The 22,190-nt window shown below is 44.1% G+C and overlaps 1 protein-coding gene across 1 annotated transcript in view; it reads right to left on the bottom strand.

Annotated features, from left to right (window-relative positions):
- stk32c (serine/threonine kinase 32C) overlaps positions 1–22,190 on the bottom strand; it is an 88,373-nt gene that overhangs the window by 33,553 nt on the left and 32,630 nt on the right. Inside the window, exon 3 of the mRNA XM_030106189.1 lies at positions 83–234. Within this exon, the coding sequence (XP_029962049.1) occupies positions 83–234 (152 nt within the window). The remainder of the gene's footprint in view (positions 1–82; positions 235–22,190) is intronic.

The following is a 22,190-nucleotide window of genomic DNA, read 5'->3' as shown; positions in this document are numbered from 1 at the left end:
AAAAGGTGAGCGCACACACGCACGAAAAGCAGCACGACACACATCAGGCCACACAGAAAGTGTAAAAACATAGGATAGTCACCAGAGATTTACTAAAAAAACATGTTCAATTTCCTGAAGGATCTCAAGCTCTCTAAAGACGTTTCGGACCTCATCTCTCTCTATGCACTGCTGTTTGTTCATGTACTTCATGGCGTACATCTTCTCTGTGTCCCTCTTTTGCACGATGCATACCTGCAGGAAACAATTACAGAACAGAGAGGGAGGGGGGGCAGAGAGGAAACGCATTAGTGCAAGAAAAAAAAAAAAAACATATTTATACACTTTGCACATCCGATTTGGACGCAATTTTGTCAGAAATGACAATAAACAGAGTTACGAAGAGGCGAGGGATGGAGCGCTGCGTCACCGCTCGGACGGCTGAGCCAAGCTTCAGGCTTCAGAAACGAGGCCATGCTGGCCAGCGAATAAAAACATGTTTTCAAAATAGCCCTCAGCATCTTTCAGCTGTTGATTTAATGCCGCCGCGGGGATGGATCGCCTTTACCGACGCGTAAAGTGCTGACGCGCCCCACAGCGCTAATGAACTTTGGTCTATAACACAGAAGTTTGTGGTGAACAAATCACCTCATTATTTATTGAGTAACACTGTTTGTGGGGTTTTTCTTTTTTTTTTTTTTTTTTGGTTTGCTTGCTTTGTTTGGTCAGGAAGTGGCTGCGAAAGGTCAGGAGCCTGAGAGGACGCAGTCAGCACCGCAACGCCGGCGTCTGCAGTCATTAGGTTCACTAAACAGCCAAAATGGATATTTTCCAGTCAAAACTCACAGACAGGTTAGATTTTTTTTCTGTGCTGTTGCGCTCTACACCGACGGTTAGAAAACTCCCATTTGGGTTTGAGAACTTTTCTCTGTGAAGTTTGGACGTCAGGTTTCTTTAACAACACAAAGACGTGGACATGAGGGGAAAGTACTGTTATCCGTGTGTGTGTGTGTGCATCTGTGTGTGTGATGGTCCAGGTTGCACAAACTGCCAGAAAGCAGAGAAAGTTTATCGTTCATTACAGTACCTCTGCAGAGCGACCGTCCAATCACAGCTGAGACTCATGAGCATCTGTAACATGGTGTAACTTAGATTATAAATCTTGACCTGTCTCACTATTACACAGGTTTATCAGGTAAACAAATAACAGAAATGCACTACAATAGAAACACTTGAATAATCCCAGCGGGAAATTCTTGAAACGTGAGTCAGAATCTAATTTTTGTTTGACAAACGTGCTTGTTATCCTCTTTTCTGCTTGAGAAGAAATGTCAATTTAAAAAAGAGAAACAGAGTAAGAGTGGATTCAAGATGTTATCTGCTGTAATCAGTCAAACCATCCCTGCAACAGGTGGGTATTTCAGTAATAAAATGTGGTTTTCAGATCAGAACGAAACCTTTTCTCTGTTTTTGCAGTTTTTAGAAATGCTGCATGATTTTAGCAGGTGTTCATAATGTTATGGCTGAACAGTTTAAATTCTCTTGGTTTTATTGATCCGTCTTTAAAAACTAAGGGTTTTTTTTTTTTTTCTCCCCAGTGTAATCCAGTCTAAGGCTTCATCCATCCATTCATGCAGTTATATTCTGCTGCATTGGAATCAGGCTTTTCACCAAGTGCATCATATCTCACTATAAATCTCCACAGCATCGCTTCAGGGCCTCTGCACAAAGAGGGAATGGATATGGAATCAATACCACACATGGCACGTGCATTTTTAATATAGCCATGAATCTCTGCTATAATCTGTCTCCGCGGCCTCTAGAAGATGCTGAGGTTTGGTTTTTCAGGACTGTGGAGCCGCAGGAGAAACTCCCACACAACATACATGTTCAATAATACTTCATGGCAGCAGCAAGACCGGCTTTCATAATCTGGGATTTAGAGAAACGTGGACGCTCGTCTGGATTTCTAATGGAGGCGGCTGCTTTGTCTGTCAGCTGGAAGTTCGTGTTTATTTCCTTTTATTTATTTATTTTTTCAAACACTTGAGACAGGAAGAGCATCGCAGTGCCAGCAGGAACATCATTACTCATCCTTGTAATGGATTTAAAAAACGCCTGCTGTGGTTGGGCGCTCCGGTTGGGGGTCAGGGTGGAATCTGATTACAGACCACCTGCATTTTACAAGCGTGCACTGCTTTTTCCCCTCCTTAATTTGATTTTTTTTTTTCTCCCCAATAACCTGACATCCAGAGAGCATGAAAAAACATGACCGCTCTGAAACCCTCAGCAGACGACAGCGACTGCGCGATCGCTCGACGCGGAGCCGGTCCGGCCCTTCGGCCCAGCCTCGCACGTCTGCCGATTCACCGTTATTAGAAGTTGGAGTTGGTTGTAGAGCCGCCGGCTGGATGCCTGCAGTTGTCATGGAGAACAGTGTCAAGCATGCGGCCCTGCTTGATATCAGAGGATCCAAATGGAAGGAGAAAATACTAAGTGTCTCCAGTTTCTTTTAATATGAACTACAGTGTAGCAGACGTTGAAAAAAAAAAGAAAAAGCAGTTAAAGGAACAGCAGTGAAAAACTAAAAATATGAAGGGTCTGACTGGATCACCCAGAGAGCTGCTTGTCTCACTCGAGAGTTACTTTAATAATTTCTAAAGAGATACTAGTTCGTCATTAAAGGCACTCAAGGTAGATTTAAGTCGGGATCAGCACCCTTTCGCTTTCAAACAGGAGTTTAGTGAACTAGTAACAGTGGCTGTGTCAATGCTGCACATGTGTGTCAGAGTCCTGCGCCTCTCTGAGTGGAGTTTGCATGTTCATCCTGTACATGCATGGATTTCCTTCCACAGTCCAAAAACATACATTTGAGGTTTATTGCCTGTATGTGTGTGAGTGTGTGTGTGCGTGTGTGTGTGTGTTTGCTCTGTCCAAGCTGGATCCTGCCTTCGCTCACAGTCAGCTGGAAACGAATCCAGCGGCCTGCAGAGCTGATCTGAGCTGCACGAAGCTGCAGAGAAGATGGATGGATGGATCTACTGCTTTCTAATTGCTTTATAATAACCTTTATTTCCAACGCTGCTCCAAGATTAATGGAACAGTTCATCAGTAACACACCAAGTGTTTCCACACTCACTACGGTGCAAACCAAACAGGTGGAAGACGTCACCCTGAGGAGGAAAACGAGCTCTCAGTCCATTTGCAAAAGAAATTCGATGCAGTTTGATTGAAGTCTGAAAGCAGCAAAAACCAAACAAACGAACACTGTGTCCTTTCATAAAGCCGGTAACTGACGGAGGAATCCCTGCTGCTGCTTTGACTCGTGAGTTTTATTGACTTTAAGTGAATGTTACCTGTAAATAACACCCTACAATAGTGTAATTATGTGGCATTTAGCTCATTATTGTAGCAGCTATATCACAGAGTACAAGTCATGTCCACCGAGTTTCCGTTGAAATGTGAAAATCTCATTTAAACAGCAGCAGAGAAAACAGCAATCTCTCACAGCCTCCACGGATATAAAAGGCCTCATGCCAGAAATCACCAATATACAAATGGAATAACTTTAGAATAATTAGTTTTTTTTTAAAACATCATTACACATTCACCTGGTATTGTGGTATATTTGCTCAGCTGAAGCATCCACAGAAGCTTCTCTTGCAGGTTTGTCGTTACATTCAGACAGATGGCTGCTTTACTCCAGTGCTAACGCACCACAAAAAAACAAAACAAAAAAAAAAAACGTCTCCGATAGTCATTTTCTGATTTTTGACTTTGTATTTTCTATAAAATTGCCAATAGTGTTCCTCCCTCGTCTCCCTCCAGATGGATGTTTGTGCCGCTGTGCAGATGCCAGCTTTGACATTTCTCAAGAAAATGAGCCTCTCTGAAACCAACGTTTAAATTACAAATGTTCCAGAAGAGTCTCCTTTGCAGCAAGTTCGTTTCCCCCCCTCCACTTGATTTAAAGGGAAGAAAAAAAAAGGTTTTCAGAAACAACAGCGAGTCAAATGAGGTGCTAAAGCAGACATTAGGTGAGTGGTGACAGGAGGAAAGCCGTTACTGTGTAAAACAGCGGCTCTTTAATTGTGCTCATGGTTTCCCCTGCAGCACGGAGCGGCGGAGTGTGCCAGCAGTGACGCGCCTGCTTCTCTTATTTCTCCCGTCTGGATCGGATCCAAGTTCAGATTTCCCCTTGCTTCTGTCACTTTCATTAGCTCATCAGGAGTGAAGCTCATCAGATCAGCTCCTTCTGCCTCACCGAGCGTCAGACGGTCCTGATGGAGGCGGCGGCGGCGGCGGCGGCGGCGGAGGCCTCCCACGCCGACCGGCCTCCCAGCCTCCCAGCCCCGCTGACCTTTCCGGATAAGCTGGAGGGTTTTAAAGGCTGGACATGCACACTTTGTGCTGATAACTCAGATTTCTCTCTTCACGGTGTGTTCCCTTCGCTTTTCAAACTGCAGCTATCACCAGAAAACCTGGTTCAGACCTCATGGAAGCTTTTTCTCACGCGCCGCTTTAGGATTCTGCCATGCAGATCTCAGATCTCAGCCGGACGCTGTACTGCACTGATTCCTGTGTTTTGGGTTAGTTAGTTTGTTTTTTTCAAAAAGCAGATAATTAAGCATGAAGGCAATATTTCTCTCTGCAGCCTGATTGTTTTTTTAAATGTGTTGCTGGCATAGTGTGGTACTGACTTGGACTATCTTGGATTTAAACTGCATCTCATTTTAATTTAATGACCTGGATCAACTGAGAACTGCAACTAAAATACCATTTTGAAAATAATGTTTTCCCAGAAGTTACTGTGTGATCAATGCATAATGGTCGTGATGTCAATGCTGATTAAAATGATGACGATTATGGTTTTGTCCATAACTGTGCCTGCTGTGTGTGATATTCTCCACATTATTGCCACCGTCACTCACTGCTGTCCATTGGTATTCATGCCACACAATAAAAACTCCTATTATTATGACACCAAGGAGATAAAACCCAAACTAAATGTTCGATACAAACATTCGCCAGTTTAAAAAAAAGCCTGAATTCCAGACGGAAAAAAAATATATATTGGCTTTTACCAGGTTAGATCCACACGCCTTGTTATCGTATTTCAAGTCTCACTTCAAACAAACCTCATATCTCGCTTTCAGCCTCTTTTTATGAGCCCTGGGCAGGATGGCGTGCAGCTCCGGGCCCTCCCTTTTTCCATCACTGAGCTCCGAACAGACCCAGTTTCTCTCCGCCAGGCCAGCCTGAGCCATCTGCACAGCGCTGGAAGGTAAATACATCCTAAAAAGAGACTCTTCCAAACAATCCTCCCGCTATTAAGACAAATGCGACTTAGCTGTGTGAATCGCTTGAGTGACGCATGAAAGCCAGCCGTGTCCCGATCAGTGGAATCCAGCGGCGGTGAAACAGTTTCCTATTAACGGCATCAAACACACTTTTCAGGGAGATGTGGCCTGTTCAGCTGAATAAGGGAGTGTTTCAGAAAAATGGTCCCTGCACTCGACTCCGTCACGATCCGACTGTAATGACTTCTTTATCAAACGCAGAATGTTCACTGAAGTGGATGACACTTGGTATTAAAAGCAAGATTCACACCACAGAATGAAAAATGGATGAAATCTAATAACAGGAATGCAGAAAACAAGATTAAAATATAAAAAATCTCAGGTTGTGGTTTTGGAAGCAGCGGTCATTACGTGCTCTCTCCTCACTCTGAATATAAATATCTATGTCTTGATATGTGTCCTCATTCAATAAGTCGTGTCTTTTAACGCCACACCTCATTCCTTTGCTGTCCTTCAATCTGTGAAACAAGTTTTTAATTTGTGCTCATTAATCAGTTGTGATAGCCTGTCAAACACCGATTCAAAATGCTCCGAATCGCGTTGGAATCAAAGTCATTTTCACTCAGCGAAGTCATTTTTCATGGTTTTGATATCGAACACGTCCAGCTCAGGCTAAACAAAGTCCACCAAACCACACACAACGAAGGGGCGGGGCAAGAAGTCCAAATGCTTAAAAAAAGCAAGACAAGAATGACCATAAACCTGTTGATTTGTTTCTGAGGGGAGAAAGTTCAGGAGCGTTGTCATTTCAGTCCCAAAGCTCAAACACGTTAACATCCAAAACCCAAGAACTCAAGAATCTTAAACAGGCTTTAAGTTGCACTTGAATATATGTCAAAAAAAGTAATACATTTACTTTTCCAAGTTCAAATACAGTATCTCAAGTAAAACTGACTATAAAACACTTAACCTGTGTCATTCTGTGACTCTGATTTCGTGTTGCTTCACTGTCCTGTGTCGGTTCTGCTGCTGCTGTGGGGACGTTTGGCAGTATTTTCATATTTTCTTTGTTGCCGGCGGTGCGGTCGGTGGGAGGAGTGTAAAACACTGCATCTTCCCAGACAATCACATCTCACATGTCTGTCATCTTCCCCTCTCGCCCCGGCTTTATCTGGAATCCTCAGGAGCCCGTCAGCGCCGCGAAATGATGACTTTTAAAAAGGATTTATTCATTTATTCATAGAGTATATTAGCAATTCAATGCATTAGAGCAGTTTAGTACAGGGCGGGGAAAAAGCAACAATTTTGAGGCGAGAGGTGTGAGACCGAGTGTTTGGAGAGCTATTTGCATGTGAATGGAGACGTTCTCACCTAGATTGAAATCAGAGGCGATGGGAAGGCCGTACCGTGACGTGCAGGCGCGCTGCGGAGACGCACAGACAGCGATACCTTCGGAGAACGTTTCTCTTGGACGCTAAAGTGTCACTAATTAATTCTGTAACATTATCTCCAAAATGTTAATGGGCCAGCCCAGTCCAACGTCCATACACTCACACACACACACACACACAGGAGGCTTTTCCTGTTAAATTCTAATTTAGGACCACCTGCTGTTCAGATCATCTTTGGATATTTGTCCGAGATAAAGGTCATTTTGTTTTCTAGCTGGCAGGGCGGGAGCTGAAAGGCGAGTCTGATGCTGGCGCCAAGTCGCCGGCCCAGCTGACGGTCTGTGCATCTGGAGAAAGAGCCGGCTGACGCACTGGCACGCTGACCAGATCCGACTCTGGATTCACCAGCCTGAAGACAGCGTGAGTCATCCAGCAGGAGAAAATAAAAATAACAAAAGGCACGATGCTGGTAAACAAAACAAGATCCAACCGCAGAAAAAGCTTGATAATCTCCACTGTGATTAGCGACCATACGGCCGCAGCTCTGCTTCACTTACATCTTAATTCACCTTTATTTGTTTGGTTTTCAGTCACTTTGCATAAAGAGGGATGTCTTTACACCAGGACGTTTTCAAATGACGAAAAACTTTCACTGCGTTACAGGTGTTCGGTTACATAACAACAGTGCAATGGAGCAACTTTTTGAAAACACTACTTTTCTGAAACACTGTGATTACACAGCTGTACCAGAGGGAGTAGACGGGCAATAACAGTAACTTCCATTAAAGCGCCTCTTGGAGATGTATGACACTTACTTTTATGTACTGTATTTATTGTATCGCTTTAAATAAATTCCTAATTTTTACTTCAGTGCTTTTGTGCTTTCTGTTATCTTTAATCATTTATTTTCTTTTATGTATTTATTTTTCTACAGGAAGTCTGAAGAGACTCACTTTGACAAACCATTAGTATCTTTTTTAAAGAAATCCCAGGTAATTTGTGTTAGGTTTTGTGAAAAGTATTTAAAGCTGCTGTAGGCAGGATTTTGCTAGTCAATGCTACTTTTTCTGTGTTTTCTTTGGATTAAATGTTAGAGTATCCATTGATAATCCTTTAGGAGTGTAGTATAACTGCACTACCGCGAGGGCGCAGCGTTTCCATCTGTCTCTGTTCTGAGCTGAAAAGGAATCTCAACTGCTCCCGGTATCTTTGACCAATCAGAAGAGCCCCTGAGGCTCTAACCGTGATTGGTCGAGGGGCGTTCGTCGCACGTTCTTGTGGGAGGGGCTTAACTTGCGTAAGGGTGATGTCGAGGAAAACAGGACAGGACTGGCTGTGCTGGGTTTCGAATCGCCATCTAGATGCCGAATCCTGCCTACAGCACCTTTAACTGTTGAACATTTTCAATAAAATGTGCTTTTTTAAATGTTCTAACCCTATTGTCATTAAACTTTGGTGTATTTGGTCTTTTACTTTATGATCTTGTTTGATAAGACTTCTGTTTTATCAGGACAGGACTGTTTGACTCTCTTTTTGAAACCGTGCTTTTCATGTGGGATATTCTATGAAAGCACCACTTCTACTTTGTTTCAGCTTCATTTCCACAGATCTCTGTCATATTTTTGCGGTCTGAGGCTTTAAGGGAACCCGTTCCAGCGCCGCTCTGAGTGCCTGGCTGTGTTTTCCGGCCTCTGTATTTACATACAGCCCGTGAGCGATGCTGGCTGTTCCAGGCCAGGTGGCAATGAATTCAGCGCCGCTGCTAACAGTCGGCTCTTTTCTCATGCACCACAGAACTTGAATGGCGTTGCGGTTAATGAGCAAACACAATCGGAGGGAAAAAACCCGAGCCGGGTCCAGGGCTGACGCTCCGCTCTGGATCGCACGTCTCCGGACGACAGCGCTTGGCTCGGGGGCGAGATGCTGTCACAGCGTTTGGCTGTAATCTCTGACCACCAGCTGCACGCCGCACCTGTTTATCTCTCCAGAAGAGAGCTTTTTCCGGGGTGGTCAGACACACAGCCGCATTAAACATGAAGGTGGGAGCTGCTGATTGGCGGGGAGGCGGTGTTGGAAGTACAGATGTGTTTAAAGGCAAGGATGAAGGCACCTGAAGTCACGGATGAGAGCACCTGTCAACACACAGGGCCCGCCTGATCAGCCTCTGAGGCTCACTGTGGAAACTAATACTGCTAGAATGAACAAAAAAAGTCATTTAATTAAACATTTTAGATGTAATATAGCCAATAAGACCATCTGCCATCATGGGCTGCTTATTTACATGACGGTCTTGTCATATATATTTTTATTACTACTGGAATCACAAATGTTTAACAGGAAGAGACGGAAGAGAAAAGGTAAATGAACTTAATAAAACTTGTAAAAGCTGAACAAAAAGAGACTTAAAATGTCATAGCTGCAACATTGTTTGACTTCGTTACATTCAAATTGATCAAACTGCTGATATTTTGATCTTGGGGGATCTCAGTATCGACCAGGAGCTGCGCAGCCACACGGACACCGTTCCACCACTGAACAACACGCTGAAACACCCGCCAGTCTGAAGCAGTCTGCAGTTACTCACCGATATCTCCTGGAAACTTTTTAAGGATCCCTAATGAGGCAATACAGGCAGCAATTACACGATAACAGTGATCAGGCCGGCAAAACCAGCAGTAACCCAACGGTGACTGATTAATAATTCAACGATCCGTACTCATCAGAACATCAGGCACAGGCGCCGAAAACTGGTCAGAGGGCAAATTTGTTCTGTTTGCTCAAGAGTTCATTTAATTTCTTCCTATGATCTCTGATGCTCTTCATATGATCTAAATTCAGACTTTTTTTTTTTCTTGAAGTAAGTTTCCCATTCGAGGGCGTGCCACCCATTGACTGTAAACAAAGGGAAGGGAAACAAACTTCAACAAAACACTAAACCAAAACTGATGTCTTGTGTCCATTTGATCACACTGTGCACTGCAATTTTGCAACCCTTGCATTCACTGACATTGGAGAATTTCTCAAGTAAACCAATTTATCTTCAAGCGAAACAATACCGGCCAATTGGCTCCAGACTCCAAGTTGCATTTATGGATCAAATCCCACCAGAGGACTGTCAAAAATCCATAAGTACATGTAGATTCACACACAGATGTAGAGAGACTTGCAAACCGAGCAGTATTTATTCAATTACTGTTATATGAACCAACATAATTATGCGTGAACTAAAAGGCATTTTTGTGAAAACATGCAAAATCAAATAACTTCCTTTTTTTCCCTTGGCATTTAGTTTCAGCCCTTTTCCATTTTCTTCCTTAAATAAACATCTAAAGTAGAGATTTTCCTCATTTCAAGGCCCTTCTTGTATGGTTTATGCTCCAAATATTGCACAGTTTTTGAACAATGGGGGAAAACCCACACACAGGGAGAACATGCAAACTCTGCTCAGAAACCATAAAATAACATACATTTGGAGAGAACAAAGCAATCCCCCGAGTCTCCGTTTGACCCGTGTGCCAGTGTGACCCCTCCACTGCAGAGACTAATTATATCTTCCACTGAGATCATGCGCGCGGCCATAACTCCAACTGTTTTTACCCGGCCGCTGCAGGAGTGGAGGATGTTAATTCAGAGGGTCACTGGATAATGATTTCACGGGGCGTTGGAGAATTTGCAATTTAAAAAAAAAAAAAAGAAGAAGAACAAAAGAAAGAAATAAAGGACAAGATTCAGTCTCTCCACCAGAAAGCATCCGATCCGGGTGGGGAGGGAGAAAATGTTTCTGAATGTCACCAGCATGCGTCCAGCCTCTGCATTCTCATGCAGGTAATTCTTTTTGCCGGGTTTAATTAAACCCAGGGGCCGTTTCCTGTTTCAGTTTCATTAAAACTTCACCTGGACTCGGGGCGCCCACAGGTCACAACACAATAAGAAGATAAGCTCCATGTGAAGTAACTTCATGACGAACGACGCTTTGAGGGCTGAACCTCTTACCTGAATCCACAGTTATGAATTTGGGGGGGGGGGGTTGAGACTGACGGGCCCGGAGGCGAGAGCCTGGAACTAAAATAGGAAAGCGCAGAGTTCATTACTACCCTTTAATAACATGTTTCATCCATCACCGGGGAGAGATTACGCCCTACAGAGCAGCACTCTCTTAGTCAGGCCCTTAACCGCATGCACGCCTCAGACATTCACGGCACCAGCAAGGCGGCGCTTTGTGTGAGAAACCGACGGGTCAGAGCGCCGAGTCCATCTGAAGGACGCCTGACGCACAGCAGCCATTGAATCTAATGGCAGTGGCTGTAAACCTTGGCACCAGCGCCCTCCGGAGTGAATGATGTTTGCCAAGGCGTTACAAAGTGATTAATGGCGTGTAATAACACAGCGAGGCTACGTAGCCTCACATTAAAGGAGAGTGGAGTATGTAAAGGTTGTGGGTTGTCACAATGAGGCACGATATGCCAATTTAAGTGTTGGTCTTCAGCTGTTAATCATGGAAATCAGGAGTTTCATTCAGCCGGTATGAGATCAAGCTGTGCCCCATGTAGGCTGCCTAAACAGACCTTGCTGTGAAGAGCTCATTGAAATCCACCATAGGTCAGCAACAGGAGGCAAAAAGTCATTTATTTCCTCCTACATGTTCACCATCAGCTGAGCTTAGAAGCCGAAGCAACACAGAGTGCCAGAGCGAGGTCAGCCGGCGCTCAGGTAAAAGTCGCCAATACCTCCACTGACTCAATAAATGCAGCCTGAAACCTACTCCTGCATTAATGTAGGCACTAAAACTTAGAGCTGGGAGCTTCACGGCGTGAGCTCACATGCCTGAGCGGCTGCACTCACAGCTAACATCTTAATTCCGGGAGCAGGATGCAGTGGTGTGAAACACGCCGCCGCAGGACTTCAGAGCAGAGCGGCCAATCGCTCAGAGTCTTGGTTCGGAAAACACAAACGATTGACTACGACTGTACAGTAGCCAACGGCCTTTTGAGTCCAGCGAACTGCTGGAAAATGTTCCGAACACCTTGGATCTATCAGCATTGGTGATCGCATGAATGAATAGATGAATGTGATTGATTCTGTAAAGTTTACTGGGACTGCTGAATTAGTAGAGTACACCATAATTACACAAACTATTCACTGTAATCACTCATCCAGATGCTCAAATGCAAATGTATGTCTCAAGAGTCTCAGTCAGTCTCTCTGACAATAAAATCCCGCCGCGTGGTTTGATACGGCCTGTCTGTGGCTTTCCTATTTCACCAGCACCTTAGCCAAGGCGATCATTCCCTACAATCCGTACATACATTATGTAAATATAACAGACGCATGGTTCAGTGCTTTTTAAAGCCGATGGTATAGATGACACAGCAAAATGCAAATTAGCAGTCTCCCTCAGCGAGAAGTACAAATTAACAATGTTCCAAGGATCTGGCGCTAAACCCAGCTGATAATCCAAAGGAGGACGTCCTCATTAGTGCCGAGAATATGGACAAACGTAGCTGGAACCAAAGGAAGGCGAGCAATAAAGTAAATAATTGCAAACGGAATGACGGCTGAATACCATTTGGCAGAGGAAGTTTTAGTTTTCTGGCTATCTGCCATTAAAATTCTACCTTTTTGTCATCCCGAGTGTGTGTGTGTGTTGTGGTCAGTGTTAAACTGTGCACTAACAGACACGAATCACTCAAAAAGGCCAACAAACGGTTACAGATTCATTTGCTACACTGGAAGCCGTTCTGAAGCCGTTTACGTTTATGAGACTTGCAAGAGACAAATCAACGTCATCCGTCTTTCATCTATCCGTCTCTGAGAATTCCTCAAGGATGCTGTGCTCCATTCAAAATATAAACACCTTCAAAGAAGGTGCACAAAGAATCTCCTTAATGTACAGGATCAGGGATCAATCCAAGCTAACGAGCGGTAAAGGGAGAGGTCCAACCTGGACTTGACTCACTGAAATGCAGAACAAATATTCTTTCATCTAGAAGACAGAAGATGCAAATTCCAGTCAAGTCAACCTGCAGGTTGTGATGGTTCTGGTCCACATGATGATGACGGTGAAGTCTAAAACGTTCCCTATCTGGGAGTATAAACAGTTTGTCGTTTATTACATGCTTATGAAGCCCGGGTGCTTGCTAGACACACATGTATAGGATAGAGATCTGAGGAGTCTCAATCATCATGAAAGGAAGAAGAGTGAAAGAAAAGCTCAACATCAGACCATCCAGTCATTTAAAAAAAAGTACCATGAAACTTCAGACTGTGTGTGTGTGTGTGTGTGTTTGTGTGTGTGCATGTGTGCTGCACACCATACGCATTGGCTCCAACACTTCCCATCATGCAACTTGAGTCAGGCTGCAGTTCACTACAGTTTGCATCATTGACGTCGCTGAGATGTTAAAAAAAACTTTGACGCCACCAGCTGACTGTTACACACCACATCTTCTGACTCGAGAAAAATGAGACAAAATATTATTGCAAAACAAATATAAATTAACCCCCCTTTTTTAACTTTTAATATAACTGAAATGGATCATTATGGAGGGCTTCTCTGAAACTAGGATGAAAATAAATAACACCGGTGCCCGAATCCAATGTTCAAAGCAGCGGCGTCATCCGGGGGAGTCTGTGCCTCTCTCTGCAAAATATACTGAGATAATTCTAAAAAGAATAATTAAATGAGGACACATAAACGTGGAGAGAAAAAAAAAAACACTTTAAGAATGAGCAACACCTCAATCTTTTCAGAAGTACATTACATGCTAAAGTGTGTTCTAATTTAACCTCCAAAATCCAAGAAATGCCAAAATGCCAGTCTGCCAGTCACATTCCTGAGAAACCAGCAGATGCCATGTGGAGTTTAGGGACTTCTTTTTGTGATCAGTAAAATGTGTTGGGGTGAAACTTTTATTTATTTATTTTTTAAATTGAAAGTAGGACCCAAAATTGATCCAGTGTGTAAATTGTTGGGTTTTCTCTCAATGGTGGCTTAAGGTGAGGCTGTGACTGCTTGAATAAATGAAGGGATAACCGATTCTGTAATCATGTGTCAACAACTGAAAACAGAAACAAAAACAGGTCTACTCTCCATAATTCAGGAGCATTTGTACACTCTGTTCATACGAACACATACTGTTGCTGCTTTCATGCTGTTTCCACTTAAATCCAGATGGAAATATCAAAGTCTGAGAAGTGACTTCAGACGCTGGATAATGGGTTTTATCTGAGGAGGACAAAATGCAGATTAGCCGGCAAAATACAGCAGCGAGCAGAGCTGGAGGAGAAAGAATTGTGATAAGAGGAAAACTAAATATACCCCTTTTTAGGTCTGTATATATTAGAATTGATTCAGCAAAAACAAATCCAACCGGGGGAAGACATCCTGGACCAAAACCTTCCATTCTGGATTAACAGTTTAAATCCCTTCATGGGTTGAGTTGACGAGCGATTCTAGAGTCTCTATGTTTGTAACTCCCGCTTAGATGCTATTTCAGCTTTCATTAACCGATCAACTCTCATCGTCATTTAACAAGTAACAAGTGAAGAATACGATGTCCAGAGATGGCACAAGAAAACCAATTTCAATGCTGATAAAGCAGAGATAAGGTCAAAGTCTTGGGACGGACTCTCTTACCAATGTTCAACCTTCATGAAGTGTCAGGTAGAAAGTTATCTTTGGGAGCTGTGGTCCGATACAGTTTCAGAGCAAACTGACCGATAGCTACTGTCTGCGTCCTTGTCTGCCCAACCTTTAGGAAGGAATCTCAACCTAGAAAAATAAGTTATTCCTCTTTTTACGACTCTGAAACTTTTTTAAAGTTAATCAGAAAATGGTGATCAGCCTCATGTATCAACCTCCATGTCCTCTCTGACTCGACAGGACTCCCTCTATTGGGTCTTAACAAGATGTTTCTTGAAAAACAAAATGTCTTTTTTATGAGTGTTTCTCATTGAAATATAAAAAGCTGCATGTTGTATATCTAAGTGGAGCATCACTGTTGATTCCACAGGACGGCCGCCGTCTCCTCATTCACATTCCGTGTTTCTCCGACAGTCCGCTGTCCTATCAGTTATGGCCAGAAGGTCTGAAGCTCTGGGGACCGCCGGGCTTGCAGCAAGGAGAAAAAGGTTGGTCGGTAAATTCACTGGACGCATTCAGGAAGCAGCACATTTTCTGTTTTCTAGGTCAGGTAAGTGCCAACTCGGCCAGAAGCCTCCGACTGAGACACACGGGGAAAACAAGCACGGATATAAGACCACAGCCTGGGGGGGGAGGGGAGGGGAGGGGAGGGGAGGGGGGGAAGAGAGCACCTTATGTCTTCCCACTTAGCTTCAGCAGAATCACTGTGCATTAGGCGACGGCATCCATCAGTCCCCTCAGGTTAACTTCCTTAGCGCTCGTCGTTAGCGAGTCCCGGTTGATGAAGTGCTGAACGAGCTCAGAGCGTGTGAACACCGCCATGCTCTCTCTCTCTCACACACACACACACACACACACACACACACACACACACACACACACACACATGTGCACACTCCCTCTCATTTTGGAAGAGAGCTGCTTTGAGCGAGGCGAGTGAGGCAAACACACACTTTCCGGGTCTGATAAACATGTCATCCAGGGAGAAGGAGGAATAATTTGCACTTTCATTTGGTTCATTCCGCTGGATGTCTCCCGCTCCGCAGCGGCTGCTGTCAGCCTGCAGGAAATGAAAGTGTTTACTGAGCTCGGCCGTCCATTTGCCGAGCTCCAGGATGCACTATTACAGGAGGCAGGACCGTTAATCAGCACCGTCGTGGATTGGACTTCTGAAACTGAGCCGGGCAGAATGAAGGCTTGTGCTGCTTTCTGCTCATAATCTCATCTGGAGTGCAGATAAACACACAGAGTAACAATGTTTCTGTTTACACCAGCAGAATGAGTGGATTAGACTCGAAAGGACACTTTCATACAGAAACATCCATTATTCTGTCAGCTGCATTCATTGGACGTTATACTGGGATTTCTCACCTTTAAGAAATTAAAACAGTTTTTTTTTGCTGTTGTTCCGAGTTGGGAATAAAAAATGAGCAATAGTGAAAGGTGAATCAATATGTCTTGTCTCTCTTCATACTATTTGAGATGCTATCTGTGTCTGCCAGATTCCAAAGTTCTGTTTCCTCTCACATAAAATCTATAAAAGTCACAAGGTGGACCTCATCGGAGCTGTTTATGTTAGAATGAAGCCCAAGACTGCACAGAGAGCAGCTGCAACAGATTTCCTTTGTAGGCTTCAATCCATTGCAGGGTAACTTTTTGTTAGCAGACAGCTGGAATGACGCAGTTGATACTGTTTCCCAGAATACAAGGTAATGCCGTCAGTGTCTGGATGGCGTGACCGCAAAAGATCAGATTTATCTTTCCGCAAATCAACAGCAAAAAGGTGACCTTAAAGTCGTAATATCAGTCTTCAAATCAGACAAACAGCGAAAAGCAGTCAGTCATCCCGAAACTGTAAGAGGTTAAAATGTTTTTAGAGGTTTTTTAGTCCATCAGTGCTGTTTCTTTGGTCATCATGTTGTATTTCACATCCAGTTTCTGTTTCTATTTCCGAAAAAAATAAGCTCTGCTTGCTCTGCTCCAGTGTGGCCTGTAGCTGCTCCATGATTTAAAAAAGCGGCACGTCTTTGAAGCAGGGCTTACTGCTGCCTTTAAAACAGTGGCTCTGATACAGTGGAACACTCTTCTCCTTGATTTATGACCTGTGGACTCTACTGGGGACGATTAAAAAGCAATTCAAGACTCAATTATTCAAATTGGCATTTCTCTCACAACACGCGCGTCCTTTTTATCACTGTTTTTACCATCTTATTACTGGTTTTTCCAGCTTTTATGGCCTTCTGTCCTGAACAGTTTAGCACCTTCACCTTTCACTATAGAAAATAATATTGGCTCATTTAGTTTTTTAGTTTTTCTTTTTTAAAGAGACCAAGTGTAGATTCTTGAGAAACAAGACTTAACTGACTAATTGCTGTCTAAATATATCAGTCGGTTGCTGCAGCTTATGAAAAATATGATAAAAGGTAGAATTAGAAAAAGAGAAGTGCTGTCAAAGAGCCATCATTGTTTCCCAGATCACTAACGTGGTCCAAACAATCTGGCAATAGAAATGCCGAGGGACTAAGAATCGAACAATAAAGAGGTAAAAAAGCCTCCTGTGCTGCATGTGTAGAACTGACGAAAAACTTTAAATAAACATGATTTAACTCACATGAGAAAAAAAATCCCCAAAACACCTCCTGGGAAAAGGCACCAAATGGCAGAAAATTGCTCTCAAAGCGCAAATGTACAAACAAGCCAGCCTGGAGTCTGTACTTACGTCCAATTTATACTAAATACACAGAAAGACTTTGAAGCCACTCGTGTGTGAAGGTGGGGGAAAATATAGGCACGGCATAATGAGGATTACATGCATCAAAGAATGCAGAGGAAGCTACAGACGCAGGAGAAGGCCCCGGAGGCTGATCTGGAGTGTGTTCTCCGTAGGTTCGCTGAAGGTACTTGAGGTGTAGCGCGGCGTTTCGTTAAGGACCCAACAGGTCATCCATATTCATCAACATGTCACAATTTGCTCGAACATCGTGACAGAAATAGACGTTTGAGATCTCAACACCTCAGTGCAGCACGGCCTCCGTTAAAATGAAAGTCAGTCAGGAGGTGAAGTGACCGCCGCGCTGATTCGTCACCTCGATCCACGCCTCGTTAGCTACAACAATGTCAGCTCACGTGTCAGGCGGCTCGCGGCTCCAGTCCCTGGTTTATAGAGCTCTCTGTTAAAGGAAGCGTCACTCAGCTCACCGTTAGCATCCTTGAGGGACCCGCCACAGCGCTGATGTACCGGCACTTTAGCTTTCACACACATGATTGATTGGCTTCTTGAGTCCCGCTACCGTTCTGTACAAATGCAGTTTAAGAAGAGGTTTCAAGGACTTTCTACCTCAAGTTCTTACAGGTACTCTTCTTTTCTTTTTATTATTATTATTGTTCTGTCAAATGTTTGCAGATTGGATTATGCAGGCTCATATGAAGGCTGCATTTTGCAAACTTTGTTGAACTTTGCATCAAAGTTGTAATCTGCTTTTAGGCCCCGTTTGGACGACCTCTCAGGGGAAACACGTCGTTTTGCATTTCAGTTCCAAAGTTTCGAGTTTCAATTGGCTACTGTCCATCTAACGTGTCTGCAGAAGGACTATTCACTCTTAGTGCACATGCACAGTCGTGGCCTTTCAAAACAGCTGTGCTTTCTGCCTTCTGCACAGAGACGGAGCAGGAGCGTTTTCCAAAAGTTGAGATTTCCCTCGTTTAAATGGAGCTTAAAACAGAAAAAAAAAAACAAAAGCTTTGTGATTTCACCTGAAAAGGTTGTCATGAGGAGTCGTGTAAAGCCTTAATGTGTACTGATTCCAGGACTCTGCTGATCAATCGACTAATAATCAATAACTGCTGCTCCTTATTTAATCACTGAGACCGACAGTTGAACAGACATGAAGGTAATGCCTGAAGTTTAATTAAGAAAAAGCTTGCCGCAGTGAAAACAACAAACAGTCAACAGTTTGGAGAAAAACAGATTTTAGAAAAATATGGTTGTACATCTTAAAAATCACATCTCTAATTGAATTCTTTTCTTTGGTCAGCATGACTGAATCTTTCTGCTCCAGGCCTGCTGGGATACGACTGGGCTGTTTGTGGCCCTTGAATTTAAATACATCTGACACCCGTGATCTAATCTGTCCATTCTTGAATACAATCCAACATCTGTGCCAAAGACATTCTCCAAGGTCCTCCAGAGTATTTACACAACCAAGAAAGAAGATGTGCAATTGTGGGGAGGGGAGTGGGAAGTGGGAATGATACCACTTCCAAGGGGGAAACACAGACCTGAATACTGTCGTACTTGCAGCTTCCTGTCTCTCTGCCAGAGCGTCATTTTACACTTCGCTCTCGACCAGCATATCGCATAGACAAACTGCACTTCTAAATTTGTTAAAATTGTTCGTCACAATCATCCGTTGGCCAGCACACCAGCGGTGAAGAACACTTCAACATCTGGAAGGTTGATGACGGGGGAACGGAAAGACAACAACTTCTACCAAATCTAATATTGTGATGAAATGTTGTGTAACTCTTCTCTTCGCTCCTCAGATGTGAAACACACACCCTGATTCCCACCAATACACCGTGTCACAGTCAATGTTCCCTGGTTTTTCAGTCCCTGCCAATCGAAGGCCCTTGCATCTAAAATAATGTCAATTTATAGTATCTTCAAAGGCAATAAAGATATAAATATCTTAAAGTCTTTCATCTACCCTGAAGTCCAGCCTGGGGCAGCAGCACGGATGATGAAAGGACACCGACTTCAGTGGGTTGATGGAATTCTTATCTGAACTTTTAAAGCCAAATGAGAGTCATTTTATCACAAAGACGCATCTGATTTTAATCAGAAAACGTAACCTTATCCGACGAGAAATGCCAGCGACTGTCACAGTCTCTGCAATTCATTCTCCATGCAGCGGTACAGATATCAAACAATGTGGAGGTGGAGCAAAACTTTCCCTCCTGTTTCTGGCTCAGTAAAGCTGAATAATGATGGCGAACGCGCAAAGGCTGATATTTGTGCTCCTCTCAGGGGACGGATGGTTGGAATGGTAATGAATACAAGCAAGAATTTTGCCCTGCTATTAGTGGAAACATTACAATGCCCAGGACGCATAGCTCATTAATGTGTATGTTTGTGAACACAGGCAAACATATCCGACAGCTTTCCAGATCAAGAACGTTAAATATTGACGTCTCTGAACGATTTTCACTGCAGGATTCAAAATAGTCCCTGAAATGTTATCTTTTAAAACAAGCTCTTGATCAGAGTGGAGGTAGGCTTTTAGGGTAATGCTTTCAGGCCTGCGCTTCCTTTTAGCGTCTTTGAAGTGGCGCTTTGTTCCTTGAGACCTATAGAGACGCCGTGTAATGGAAGAGCGTACATTTCTAGGCTAATAGGTTGCCGGGGGCGATGCTGCAGCGAGCTGAAACGCCTCTCGTCCTCACACCTGCGGCTCCGCAGTGAAAGAGGAAGAAACTACTAATAAGGAAGTTCAAGCTTCGCTATCTGGCCCTTCAGAAGCAGGAGAGCTGTGAGCGCGGCGCCCGGACGACCTGCAGAGGAGACGCTTCATCTTCTCCTGACCTTTCAGGCACCTTCCTCCTGATACGATGAGCCGGCACTCTCTAAATGTCCTTTTCCAACTCATCTCTGCTGCACTCCCACTGTATTTCCAGTGCCTGTCCCTGTTTCTCTCCTGTCCTAATGAGAGTTTATCCCCGGGGGAGTGTGGGAGGGGGGGGGGTGAAGCTGTGGTGACCACCAGCTGAGCGCCTCAGCTACCTTTAACCCCCCCCCCCCCCCCCCCCCCCCCACTCCTCCTCCTACACTTCCTCTCCCTCCGTCCGCCTCTACTGTCTTTATTTAGAGGTGTACCTGTCCGCGTGACGCTGGCGTTAGAGGAGCTGTCACTAAACTGCTGTCAGCCCCCCCCCCACCCCCCCCACCCCCCCCCCCCCCCCCCACCCCCCCCCCCCCCCCACCCCCACCCCGCAGGATCGGGCTCTAATGAGCCGGCGGTGGAAACGCCGGATCCTCTGCAGCCGCGGCTCAAAAGATGGAGTGACAAAGAGGACGGGGTGGCGCGAGAAAGGTAAGAAAGGAAAGAAACGGGGGGAGCAGGCAATTATCCTCACTCTGAGGTAGAGGATGGCCTTCCAAGCCCCCGTAGCAGTCATGTTACAAATGAGCTCTATCCTGCACCGCTGTGGAAATAATCACACCAGCTCCCCTCGCTCCGGTCGCCGTCTGCTGGAGGACAGATGCTCCCAAACATCAGAGGCAGAGGTGAAGACAGGCAGTGTTCGAGGTGGGAATTCACACCATATTAATGCCATATTTTATCTTTAATAATACTGTATTGATTCCTCGCCGGTATGTCCCTGAAACACTCTTGAATTAAATTGTGAGCGAAGTGAGGAGAGATGGAGGCAGAAAGTAGGTTTATTGTATCAGAGAGTGGGAGGGGGGAAAGGGACCTGCGCCGATTCATCAAAAGTAGATCGTATAACGATCCCGATGCAACTTTCATTATGGTTCATTTGAAGCAGGAGTCATTTGTTTCATGGAAAAGGTGTGTTTTCTTTTTCTTTTTTTTAACAACAGATACGATCTGTAAAAACTATTCCCGGTCATTTGAATATCAAGTGAGCAGGCATTCATGACTTTGGGTCATTTGCATTTTGAATGTCAAGGAGAAAAAAAAAGTAGTGTGCAAAGTTTTCAATAATATTCATTGCATTTCTAATATTTCATTTTGAGCTAATGCCAGTGCTCTTTTGTTATCAAGGTAACCGGCTTGTCTTCACATAGATTTCATCAAATCATGACCACAGACACGGTAATCGATAAATGCAGATCTCAGGATGAAATGCAAACCTCTTATAAGCTCTATTCTTTCTTAGATTATAAGAGTTCACATAAGTGGTTTCAAGCCTGTGCAGCACAGCAATGGATTTAAACTACAAAAGGAAAAGAAGCTGAAATAGTTCACACTGGAGACCAGAGTCTTGACTGAGAAGTGTGTTTAGATGAGATCTTTGTATTTTACCTTGTACTTTTGTGAGCCAAAGAATCTTCCTACGGAACTTTGACAAACATGAAAAAAGCCCACATTGATAGATATGAGAAAGCAAAGGATTTTAAACTAAATAAGTACAATTTCTATAGAATGCAGCTCAAAAGGTTTGTGCTGGAGACCGAAATGCCGACTGAGATGCTCATCAAGAAGAAGGGACCTTTTTAAAGAAATTTTTAGAGTGCCAATGGAACGATGCCAGAGAGCAAAATCCCGAGAAACGCGTTTGGATGTCATTTATCTCAAGGCTGACGGGGACAACGCTTTGTGGTTCAAACTATCAAGGAGAACAAGAAGAAAGGAAGAAAGAAAAGTAAGTTTAACACGGCTCACAGTTTTAAAGAGTTGTTGAGTGCGCCACAGCAGCTTTGCCCATAAATCTATGGATGTTAGAGGGAGAAACCCTGAGCGTGCGTGGATTAAGCTGCAAGTTGGCATGGCAACAAAAGACGTTTCACAACACATTAGAAGCTTTTTGGGGAACTTGATAACCGCATTTTAAACAAAGTGCCTGCTTTCCACTGTGTGGTTCTTTTAGGATACCCAGGAGCTTCCGATGGACGGAGGCTCTTCCCCCGTACAGTTTGCAGGTCCGGCCTGCGGAGTCATTGTGCCGCCAGCTGTAGCATCAGTCTGCATTAGGAAGCAGCAGGTGCAGCAGCAGTTACATTAGGAGGGTTTTGACGCAGAGCCTTTGGCTGCCAATACTCTTAATTGGCTGCCGGGGGACGTGTCTGGAAACGTAGCGCAAACCGAGGACTCAAGGTTTCACCGAGTCTCTAATGCAACTGCCGAGTGTCAATCC

Source organism: Salarias fasciatus, chromosome 13 (assembly GCF_902148845.1).
Source record: "Salarias fasciatus chromosome 13, fSalaFa1.1, whole genome shotgun sequence".
In the NCBI taxonomy this organism is placed as follows: Eukaryota; Metazoa; Chordata; class Actinopteri; order Blenniiformes; family Blenniidae; genus Salarias; species Salarias fasciatus.
Note: the sequence above shows the minus strand (reverse complement) of the source record. Positions and strands in the feature narration are given on the sequence as shown.